The sequence below is a fragment of the Syngnathus typhle genome, linkage group LG7 (assembly GCF_033458585.1).
Source record: "Syngnathus typhle isolate RoL2023-S1 ecotype Sweden linkage group LG7, RoL_Styp_1.0, whole genome shotgun sequence".
NCBI lineage: Eukaryota > Metazoa > Chordata > Actinopteri > Syngnathiformes > Syngnathidae > Syngnathus > Syngnathus typhle.
This window is the reverse complement of record NC_083744.1, coordinates 12480648-12492841: the sequence shown is the minus strand read 5'-3', so window position 1 is coordinate 12492841 and position 12194 is coordinate 12480648. Positions and strand designations below refer to the sequence as shown.

At 43.2% G+C, this 12194-nt stretch overlaps 1 protein-coding gene and 1 long non-coding RNA gene across 12 annotated transcripts; both read left to right on the top strand.

The window, feature by feature from the left end:
- The first annotated feature begins 1493 nt into the window (after positions 1-1493).
- Positions 1494-5619, top strand: LOC133157201 (uncharacterized). Of its 11 annotated transcripts, none has more exons than XR_009714969.1 (5): positions 1494-2597; positions 3045-3224; positions 3312-3423; positions 3560-4867; positions 4929-5619. It is a non-coding gene; the product is annotated as an uncharacterized LOC133157201 (long non-coding RNA). The 11 variants fall into 11 exon arrangements; XR_009714966.1 differs by having other exon boundaries at positions 1495-2597; positions 3560-4625; positions 4733-5619; XR_009714965.1 differs by having other exon boundaries at positions 1497-2597; positions 3560-4407; positions 4737-5619.
- Positions 5620-8259: 2640 nt separating this feature from the next.
- Positions 8260-11468, top strand: LOC133157200 (ras association domain-containing protein 10-like). The gene has a single exon (XM_061283564.1). The coding sequence runs from the start codon at positions 8586-8588 to the stop codon at positions 9975-9977; it is 1392 nt and encodes a 463-aa protein (XP_061139548.1). The 5' UTR covers positions 8260-8585; the 3' UTR covers positions 9978-11468.
- Positions 11469-12194: the final 726 nt, after the last annotated feature.

The window sequence follows — 12194 nt, the reverse complement described above, 5'->3', positions numbered from 1 at the left end:
AACACAATTTCGGTGGTGGAGTGTGACATTTTGGACTTTTTGCAAGACCGTGCTGACCTGCTGCGCTCCGCTCCCAAACCTAAGCCTGGCCCCAAACCTGTTCCTAACCCTAACCCTCTCACACCTGTCGCCGATAAGGGGCCCCAGGTTCCGGAGCCAGGGGGGGAGGTTGAGATTCAGAGCCAAAAATTAACGCTGTCCCCACGCCCACAGAGGAAGATCACGGTGGTGGCCAGTAAGCCCAGCCGCTTCCCTCCCAACCAGGACCGCCCAAGAGGGGTGTCTGCACATGGGGATCGGGCTTTGTCCCCTGACCCCACCCCTGACCCTGCCCCCAACCCTAACCCTGCCCCCAACCCTAACCCAAACCCTAACCCTAACCCTTTCCCCAATCCCAGTCCCTATTTACGTCCCACCAGGAACAGACCTTCCATACAGTAGCACAATATACACAATTAGGACAAATGAGTATTAGTTAATTCGAACCCATATATTTGATACCTACCTGGACACTTACCTCCAATTGGAACCATGCGTCTGGTCCCCGGACCACGCCCACCTAAAAAACTGAGTGAAAAAAGAATAAAAAATGAATAAAAAATGAATCAATAACAAAATAAAAAAGGAATTAAACAAAGGTCACCAAACATTCTCATTCACATAATTACAAATTTGCAAAACCCCAATATACATATATCATCCACCTACCTGTGCGCCACTTACCTGCAGTTGGAACCTCAATTTTGGATCCTGGACCACGCCCACTTGAAAAAACAAAAAACAAGAAAAATATAACACCTTAAAAACAAAAAAACAAAATTAGTATGTTAACATGTTTCATACAATACCAGTAACAAATTGACTCATATTGACCAGAATTAAATATTTTGTTTAAACCTAATGTGATGGCTAGTTTAAATATGAAAATAAATTGGAAAACGCAAATTTAAACTTAAACAATGTAACATTTCTAAAACGAAATTTCGAAAAACAAAAAAGATTTAGAAAACAAAAACGATTTAAAACTTCAACCAAGCTGAGGATATAAAAAGAATCCGCAAAGAAAAAAGTCTTTAGTGCGAAATTGGACTGCAAGCAAGACACATTGTTGCACCTCATAAAACAAAAAAATATATGTTATTTTCTTTTATTTCATGTGTGCCAGACCTGATGAAGGCTTACAATAGCTGAAACGTTGTCAGGGCACACATTGCATATTGGCCAAACTAAATCAAATTTGACACTTTATTAAAAACAACTTTATTGAATTTTTTTTAAAAACAACTTTATTAAATATATAACAAAGGCAAATTCTGAATCCACAGCCATGGATCAGGGTTGGACGACGGTCCATTATGGCCGGCGCCGCCGCGTTGCCCGTCAGAACCGTGAGCTGGGGGCTGATTGGGGTCCTGGATGGATGGACCGTGCACCTACCTTCCCTCCCTCAAGGAGGGGAGTTTCTTACCACAAACCTAACCTGCGTGAAGTTGGCCCCCCACCAGCCGCAAAACTTAAGCAAAATAGTCTGTTTCGTTTGTGCTTCGTTTGTGCTGGTTTGTGCAGCAAAAATGTTCGTTTGTGCTGCTATGGTTTTTTAGTTATGAACGATTCTTTTATAGGTCATCCAGAGTTCACCCAGCCCCCCATCTGCTCAGAATGGACCCAAAATGGTAGCGTTCGTTTGTGCTTCGTTAGTGCTGGTTTGTGCAGCAAAAATTTGCGTTTGTGCTACTTCCGTTTCGGAGATATTAGACATTTATTTTATAGCGATGACGTCACCCAGCCCCCCACCGGTCTCCAAATGGACCCAAAATGGTACCGTTCGTTTGTGCTTCGTTTGTGCAGGTTTGTGCAGCAAAAATGTTCGTTTGTGCTACTTCCGTTTCGGAGATATTAGACATTTATTTTATAGCGATGACGTCACCCAGCCCCCCACCGGTCTCCAAATGGACCCAAAATGGTACCGTTCGTTTGTGCTTCGTTTGTGCAGGTTTGTGCAGCAAAAAAATTCGTTTGTGCTGCGATGGTTTTTTAGTTATGAACGATTCTTTTATAGGTCATCCAGAGTTCACCCAGCCCCCCATCTGCTCAGAATGGACCCAAAATGGTACCGTTCGTTTGTGCTTCGTTAGTGCTGGTTTGTGCAGCAAAAAGTTTCGTTTGTGCTGCTTCCGTTTCGGAGATATTAGACATTTATTTTATAGCGATGACGTCACCCAGCCCCCCACCGGTCTCCAAATGGACCCAAAATGGTACCGTTCGTTTGTGCTTCGTTTGTGCAGGTTTGTGCAGCAAAAAGTTTCGTTTGTGCTGCTTCCGTTTCGGAGATATTAGACATTTATTTTATAGCGATGACGTCTGGTAGCCCCGCCCCCTTGTTTACTTCCGAACGACCCAAAATAGTGTCGTTCGTTCGTTTGTGTTTCGTTTGTGCTGGTTTGTGCTGCAAAAATGGTACCGATTGTGCCGGCTGCTACGGTTTTGCAGATATTACACATTTAATTCATAGCGAAGACGTCACCCAGCCCCACGTCACTGTATTTTGTCGCGAATTTCAAGCTCCTGGAATGCTCCTGATGCAGGACGAATACAAGGTAAATATGTTCTTAGCCTTTTTTTCTTTTCTTTTTATCTTACAGAAAACTTTCACTGCGGGGAATGGCTTTTAGTACGAGGATATTTCTGTAATTATGTTTGTATCGTGCTCATTGATTAATTTCCTTGTTTTCAATAAGCCTATGTGATCATTTTTTTCAATTACATCTGACGTGCAAAAGGTTCACCGCAACCTAAATACCCTGATGAGTCTATGTCTGCTCCCTCCAAAACATTAATTAATGCAACAATTAATACATGTATGTGAAGTTGATGACAGCCATAAAAAGAAACTTGAAAACGTGAAAAAATAACTTTCTTTGTCAAAGGGAACATTATCAACATTTTTTCCCAACAATTCAAACAATGCATCACTGCACTGTGTAGAACACAGCATGTGGGAAGATCTTAGTATTTACTGATGCTGCTTTCACTCCACTTCCCAGGTCATTATAGATCTCCCAGGCATATGCAGTCCTCCTGCAGTATGCCACATAATGCCCGAGAGAATCCTGGGTCAGTCCTGGTTCAAAGCCAATGACTGCTCTCAAAGTAAAGGTCTTCTCTTTTAGCTCCAGACTGGAGGGAAATTCAAGCAAGGCAACTTCCTTGCAACTGCTACCAAGGTCAGTGTCAATCCACACAAACTCTCCCAGATTCTAGCTGTGAGTAACATTACCTGAACACAGAGCCTTGCCTGTATTGTTGTCCAGAGTTTTGAATGAAGACGGACACTGGGAAAGATTTTCAATTGGCCTGAGGCAGAGAGAGTCAGGAAGGCTGAGTCCCTCTTCAGCAGCAGTCTGAAGAGAAGCCATGCCACAGGTCTGCAGGACAGCAACGTTTGGACAAACAAGTGAAACTTGCCTTGTTACTTGTTGGCTTAAACTGCAGTACTGTGAGGAGCATTGTTTTATCAAATAAACACTTGGAATATTCCTCATTGCGCTCTCAATTACAGTGGAGATGTGGCATTGTGCATCAATTTGGAGAGCACCAGAGGTCAGGAGGACAGGTTTGAATATTTCCCCCAGCAGTTCTGCCCTCTGTGAGTATACCTGTGGGTTCACACTCTGTGTTGTGATGGTTTTCACCAGGTGGAGGAATTGGTTCCCACATTCATAGTTCAGAACAGTCTTTTCAAATGAAAAACTTTCACAGAAAGAACAGCATAAGCATTGCAAGACAGAATCAAATGCACAAGTATTGAGCACAAACACTTTTGATGTGCGAAGTTTAACAGGCTGTTGATGGTTCCCGTTTTTCAACAATGGTACCTTGACTTTTTTCCAGCCCACTTGTGTGTCAATATGCAGCCATTCAGGACAAGGAGAGAGATATGAAGTTATCTTTCTTTTTTTCGGTGGGACTGCTAAACCTCTCCAGTTTTCAACTGCACTGTCAGTAGATGCATCTGGCTCCGCTCCAGGATGAGATTTTTCTCCCCTTTTGTTTACTACTTCAGTTTGAGAAGTACTGCAGACATTGTCAGGCTCTCTGACGGTCGTGGCATCACACACATCACCTTTTTGTTTTGCAGAGCAAATCCGCATGTTTCCCTCAATGAAGGAAAGATGACGAGCAACAAACCGGTCCACACGAATGGGTAGGCTTTCATGCTTGAAAAGGCCTTTTTTATGTTTTTGAACTCTGCTTCAACAGCTGCGGAACTTGCAGTGATGCTGGCGCTTTTGAAGAGAGGGACCATTATTGCTGTCCAGAGTGGCAAGTAACTTCCAAGTCTTGTTATTTGGGGAATAATCTCAGGGAGGAAGTGGATGTTGTCTCTATCCCCATCAGCCATGGCAAGTGACCTGCTCTCCTCACATATTTCTGTCACCCACTCTCGGACATTAGTCTGGATGTGCTGATTTAATCCATCACTTGGTTCTTGTTCCTCAACTTCCTCATCTGAAATGGGGACAAATTCCTCTGCGATTTGCGCTCTCAAGCATTTCTTGCAGTTTTCTGATGGGATAGGGGCTCCAGAATTGTCATTACCCTCTGTCTCACTCAGTGCCGCAATGGTGATAGCACAAAGAAGTTCTTTTGCATGTTGCAAACATTGTGACTTAAGAAGCTGTGCTATTGACCTAACAAAGAAATCCGTAACACGAGGTCTTTTGTTTTTCAGGCAGTCCCATCGGCAGATCATCTTAATGCAGTGTGCTACATCTACCCTGACAAAACATGGGGTAGATGTCCAGGTTGATTCCCACGTGAAATGTTAAAGCACTCATTGATGTAGCTCTTCAGATCAGGATGAGGGGTAAAAGCTTTGACTAGAGCTCCAAGAATCGCCAGAGAAAAGTCACTCACTGCTTCTTTAGGAACAGATGCACCTGCATGGATCCATTCCTTCAGCCACTGTGTGATAGCATCATGCTTCTCTGACAGCATCTGCACGACTGGGACACTGGAGCTGGTATGCCCTGTCATAACGCCCTGATACAGGAAGATATGGCCAGACATATTGCAGTTGCATCAACACATAATATTGGGTGGGATTTCTTTAAGCTCTTGTACACGTGCATTTGTGTTTGACTCCAATAGTGACAGAAGAACTTGTCAAGTCCAATGTCTTTGATGCTGTCACTGTGAGGTGCACTGTATTTTTCAACATCTACAATGATAAAATTGGATTTTTGTCACCTAATGCCAAATCATTTTTCTCTTGCTTTGCCTTGCGCAGGGTGGCAAAATTTGGCAGGTGGCTTGGCTCAGGGTCTCCGAAGTCCATCGATTTATTTTCCTGTGATGTTCGCCATACATGTGTCTGTCGATGGTCACTTCCCAGAAAAAGACGCTTTCTGTCACTCACTGTTAAATCTTCGGAGATAGTTGTGCATTTGTCGCTTGAAAAAGTTGCACGTCTTTGTTTTTTGCCACCCTGTTGCGATATGTCTTACCGACCTGCAGAGGTCACTTGGCATGGTAATTAGTTGGATAATACATGTGTAAGAATTAAGGAGTTATCATGATGTCAAGTGAAAAAGAATAAAATACATGACAGGAGGTTAATGAAGATGCATGATTTTAATAATGAAAAATTGCAATGGCACAAACAAATGGTTAATTAACGATCCATGAAGTAAGGATATGACATCTCTAGAAAATAAATTAGTATTAAATAAATGACAAATTGAATGATTCACTGAACGCCAAAAATCCTTCCCGGTGTCCGTCTTCATTCAAAACTCTGGACAACAATACAGGCAAGGCTCTGTGTTCAGGTAATGTTACTCACAGCTAGAATCTGGGAGAGTTTGTGTGGATTGACACTGACCTTGGTAGCAGTTGCAAGGAAGTTGCCTTGCTTGAATTTCCCTCCAGTCTGGAGCTAAAAGAGAAGACCTTTACTTTGAGAGCAGTCATTGGCTTTGAACCAGGACTGACCCAGGATTCTCTCGGGCATTATGTGGCATACTGCAGGAGGACTGCATATGCCTGGGAGATCTATAATGACCTGGGAAGTGGAGTGAAAGCAGCATCAGTAAATACTAAGATCTTCCCACATGCTGTGTTCTACACAGTGCAGTGATGCATTGTTTGAATTGTTGGGAAAAAATGTTGATAATGTTCCCTTTGACAAAGAAAGTTATTTTTTCACGTTTTCAAGTTTCTTTTTATGGCTGTCATCAACTTCACATACATGTATTAATTGTTGCATTAATTAATGTTTTGGAGGGAGCAGACATAGACTCATCAGGGTATTTAGGTTGCGGTGAACCTTTTGCACGTCAGATGTAATTGAAAAAAATGATCACATAGGCTTATTGAAAACAAGGAAATTAATCAATGAGCACGATACAAACATAATTACAGAAATATCCTCGTACTAAAAGCCATTCCCCGCAGTGAAAGTTTTCTGTAAGATAAAAAGAAAAGAAAAAAAGGCTAAGAACATATTTACCTTGTATTCGTCCTGCATCAGGAGCATTCCAGGAGCTTGAAATTCGCGACAAAATACAGTGACGTGGGGCTGGGTGACGTCTTCGCTATGAATTAAATGTGTAATATCTGCAAAACCGTAGCAGCCGGCACAATCGGTACCATTTTTGCAGCACAAACCAGCACAAACGAAACACAAACGAACGAACGACACTATTTTGGGTCGTTCGGAAGTAAACAAGGGGGCGGGGCTACCAGACGTCATCGCTATAAAATAAATGTCTAATATCTCCGAAACGGAAGCAGCACAAACGAAACTTTTTGCTGCACAAACCTGCACAAACGAAGCACAAACGAACGGTACCATTTTGGGTCCATTTGGAGACCGGTGGGGGGCTGGGTGACGTCATCGCTATAAAATAAATGTCTAATATCTCCGAAACGGAAGCAGCACAAACGAAACTTTTTGCTGCACAAACCAGCACTAACGAAGCACAAACGAACGGTACCATTTTGGGTCCATTCTGAGCAGATGGGGGGCTGGGTGAACTCTGGATGACCTATAAAAGAATCGTTCATAACTAAAAAACCATCGCAGCACAAACGAATTTTTTTGCTGCACAAACCTGCACAAACGAAGCACAAACGAACGGTACCATTTTGGGTCCATTTGGAGACCGGTGGGGGGCTGGGTGACGTCATCGCTATAAAATAAATGTCTAATATCTCCGAAACGGAAGTAGCACAAACGAACATTTTTGCTGCACAAACCTGCACAAACGAAGCACAAACGAACGGTACCATTTTGGGTCCATTTGGAGACCGGTGGGGGGCTGGGTGACGTCATCGCTATAAAATAAATGTCTAATATCTCCGAAACGGAAGTAGCACAAACGCAAATTTTTGCTGCACAAACCAGCACTAACGAAGCACAAACGAACGCTACCATTTTGGGTCCATTCTGAGCAGATGGGGGGCTGGGTGAACTCTGGATGACCTATAAAAGAATCGTTCATAACTAAAAAACCATAGCAGCACAAACGAACATTTTTGCTGCACAAACCAGCACAAACGAAGCACAAACGAAACAGACTATTTTGCTTAAGTTTTGCGGCTGGTGGGGGGCCAACTTCACGCAGGTCAAACACAACCCTAGTTCTAACCCTAACCCTAGCTCTAACCTTAACACTAAGGAGGTTTATGGTTATATTGGGTAGCACACGAGCAACTGTGTTGCAAAGTTTTCATTGATAAAATTTCTATGTCCCATTGAGATTCGAACCCGGGTCGCTGGGGTGGGAGCCCAGAGCACTAACCACTACACCATGCAAGCCTCGCTCGTGATTATCTTATTATTCGACCCTCCATACATATATAGGAATAGAACCGTCTTGTAATATAACTGATTTTAATATAGAAGCTGATGTAACACTTAACAGATTTTTTTGGTGGTGTGCCTCGAGATTTTTTCCAATGACAAGGTGTGCCGTGAATAAAAAAAGGTCGGGAAAATACCTCTACAGGCCCTAAAAGATGGATTTTTATCTGCTTCATCATCAGCGCTCTGGATGGCTTTTGATAACAACACATGCTACTGTGCAGTGTGCAGCTCAATAGAACTACACAATTTTCAAACGTTTTAATTTGCTTACAGACTAAATAAAATCCGATTATTTGGATTGATATTTTCTGTATTTGCATTTGTGCACGTGAGGAAGAGGAGGAGGAGAGGACTAGAGGGGGCGTGTCCCAGAGCCGCCAGCAGCCACTTTTTCTCTTCCACGCACAAGCAGCCTATCTCAACTCAAGCAGGCACGCTCGTCTTCTCTCTGCTGTTTTCTTTTTCTCTTTTTTTGCCGAGGGCAGTGACACGATGTCCACGCAGCGGGAAAAGACCGCGTGAAGTCGACGACGGGCAAGAAATGGATGTAATAACTTTCGAAATGAGCTCTGATGCTCATTTGTCCTTTCAATGCATACTTTTGGACTTGCCGGTTTTACTTTTCTTAAACTGACTGGCACACTGGAGTTTGATCCCCAAAGATTGATGAAAAAATAAATAAACAGGATATACGAATTTGCATAAGGTGAATGAGATGGACCCAGAAGAAGGTAAAGTCTCTGTGTGGGTCTGCCGGGAAGAGAAGCTGGTCTCCGGGTTGACTAAGAGGACCACATGCACCGATGTGGTGCAAGTTCTGCTGGAGGACCAGAACCTCCGGCAAGGTGCCTCAGCTGGGATGCTGTCCGGACCCCCTCAGTCCTATTGCATGGTGGAGAAATGGAGGGGCTTTGAGAGGATTTTACCCAACAAGACCAAAATTCTCCGTCTGTGGAGCGCCTGGGGGGACGAGCAGGAGAACGTCCGCTTTGTCCTGGTCAGGAATGACGCGTCACTTCCTAACAATGGGCCCCGGAGTGCTGAGGCTCGGGTGGTCCAACGTCGGGAGAATTGGGGTCCTGGCGGGGTGATCAGGGCCCCCGCTAGGATCTGCTGGCCCGCTGCAACTACCAACTTGTCCCAGGAGAGGCAGAGGCGCATTGTAAGAAAGGCCTTCAGAAAGTTGGATAAGATGAACAAAAAGAAAGAGCAAGCGCTTGGTAAAGACAAGAGCTCTGTGGAGAAGATGGAAACTTTAGTCCACTTGGTCCTCTCGCAGGATCACACCATTCGCCAGCAGGTCCAGAGACTCAAGGAGTTGGATAAGGAGATTGAGAGCTATGAGTCCAAGGTGCACTTTGAACGCATGAAGCGACACGGGGTCAACTATGTGCAGGACACCTACTTGGAGGACTCCTCTGCATTCCCGGAGGACCCTACTGACAAAATTGCTCCGGAAGCTCTGGCCCAGTTCGAACAGTATGTGTGGCGTTGCGAGGAGGTTGTGCGGCTGCAGGAGGAGCTGGTGGAGCGAGAGGCGCTCATGGAGAGCATCACCGCAGAGATCCAGGAGGAGCTCAACCGCAGGTGGATGAAGCGACGGCAGGAGGAGAGGGGAGAAGATGAAAATATGTTGGAAATGTGCTTGTCTGCTCCTCCAGTGCCGGAGTGTGTGGCTGGAGGTGAGATGGCGTTGGAGGAGGAGAGGATCAAAACACAGCTGAACACCAGCCTCTACATAGGCCTGAGACTTAAGACAGACCTGGATGGCATTAGGGGGGACTTGGACCTAAGTCTTGCACTCTGGGAGAGCAAGGAGACTGAACTGCTGGACCTACTGGCCAAAGTGGAGACTATGGACCTAGAACTGGAGGACACCAAACCGGATGAGGATGATGATATTGATGCTGATGAGGATGATGATGACACAAAGGCAGATGAAGATGAGGGTGCAGTGGTGCCAGGGCAGAAGAGTGTCATTTGGGTGGAGCAGGCCCGAGGTGTGTCAAAGTCTTGCAACATCAACGACGAGGACTCGGACACAGGCCTGAGCTCCATGCATAGTCAGGACTCTGACAACCCTCCTGTGTGTGAGTCTTTGGTCTAAACCAGATAACATGGATTCAGGAAGTGTGTGTGCTACTAACAACAGCCACATGCTATTAAAATTGCAAAGTAATTCATTAAATGTTATCAGATTAAGTTTGGTTTGATAGGCCATGTCTTGTCACTTCCATGGGGTGATTTTAAAAAAGCAGTGCTTCTTCAGGTGATATTAAATCTGTGAAAGAAAACCACATACAAATGTAAATGTAATACATTGAATCCATGTGTCAAACTTCAGGCCTGCCAAATTATTCCTGTACTACTAAAGCAAATCATGAAATCGTCTTCACTTCAACATTGAAATATGGAAAACATGTTTTTGTTCCTAAACCCTTTTTTTTTTTTTAAATAAACCAGACAGCAGTTGAACAATTTTCTTCTGACTTTTGATTTTAAAACTCATTATTCATCAATTTGTGTATGGAAGAATTCAATAAGGCAATTAACATACAGCACAATGGACAAACAGAAAAATTATCATTTGGTCCTCACAAAAATGAGTTCAACACATTGTCCAAAAGGAAGTGGTAAGGATTCTAGATTGTGACAGCATTGATTCTGTGCTGAGCTGCCTGTCATTTCGGCTCCAATCACCATATTCATTTATTTCCCTATTAACAATCACACAAGGTCACATAAATGCATTATACATATGGAACCATATCCTTACAAAACAGGAGTAGGGAACCAGGACACTTGGGCTGAAAAATCATTTGATCCAGCCCACCAGGCGCAAAAAAAAATCCTCAGCTTGGTTTTGGTTTCAAAAACCCAATTATAACATAACAAAAAAATATTTGTCCAATCATTATATCTACTTCATACATTTTGTATACCTCTGGGGACTTCATTAAACTTGAAGTGGTGCTGTCATCAGTCTGCTTACTATTTGGCAAGGTCCAGCTAATACCACACTCCACGGTTAACAATTTACTGTCACTATGAATCCCAGTAATAAGTGGCAAAAGGATTGCTTAGTGAACTGCGAGACGTGTCATTATTTAATAATGATCCACTATCATTAGGGAGGAGTTCTAAAGCCATTGTTGAGTGGGCCGGCTCACACCTTGGGAAGCACTAAGTCACTGTTTTGTTGTTATCAAATAACTTATGACCTTATTGTATGACGGTGCTTGAATATGAGATCCCTTCACTGCAGCCTGGTCTGAAAACAAACATAACACACATCTTATGCTATTAGCTGGCTTGTGTGTAGCTAAATTAAGGATAATTTTGCGTGGCTCTCAGGCCACAACATGGCAACATCTAACGCTTTCATAATCATCTGGCTCTAGATCAGCGACTCAGAGGCTCCATATGCACTCAGATAGGCAATCAGCTCCACTGTGGTTGCAATATAGTGCATAATTACACATGACTGTACATGCCGTAATAAACAGCAAAACCTCTGGCTTGTCGTGTCGCGTCTTTCAACACAAGTGACATGTCTTGGAGCATCTTCAGATTTGATTTTATATGTAACTCTTCTTTGGTTGTATGGCAAAAAATAGTTTGCACTGCTTACGGCCAAAGTGAAAGGTGTGTGAAGTCAAGCATGTTGGAATGAATATATGTGTATGCTGGTCACACATAGTTGAGTGTAATTGTTACTCCCCGATCACTCTTGCATGAGCTTCTGCTCTAATCATCACAGACTGAAAGAGAGACATGAATAGACTCCTGCGAGCTCATGTTACCATGCAGTAACACACCTGCACACAGCCTGCGGGTGATGTCTTCCAGGGTCAGGCCACTTCTCACTTGCCTCCTCGGCGGTCTAAACATGCAGACATCTTTGTTCTCTTGGACCTGCAATTAAAGACAAGGCGTTAAATTTTCTTTTAAAATGCTTGATATTTTTAGAAGGAAAGTGATCATTACAATGATTCGGGTGCTGATAAAATATTTTTTCTTTAATTATTAGTGCCTAAAAATATTCATATATTTATATCTTATTCTAGTTTTTGGTCATGTCTTACAATATTTTTCTTTTTTCTTCGACAACAGTGGAAAGATGTAGGCCTTGCCAACCCCAACTGGTACAACCTCACAATTTCATGACATCTGCTAATAAAAGGTTTGTAGAAAGATCTGCATTTTAAAGTATAACGGTTGACACGACTGAAGAAGTAAAATTTGATTACTGTGGTTGTCATCAATAAAAGAGTATTGAAATATATCTAAATATATATATAAAAATATATACTATAAAATGTTG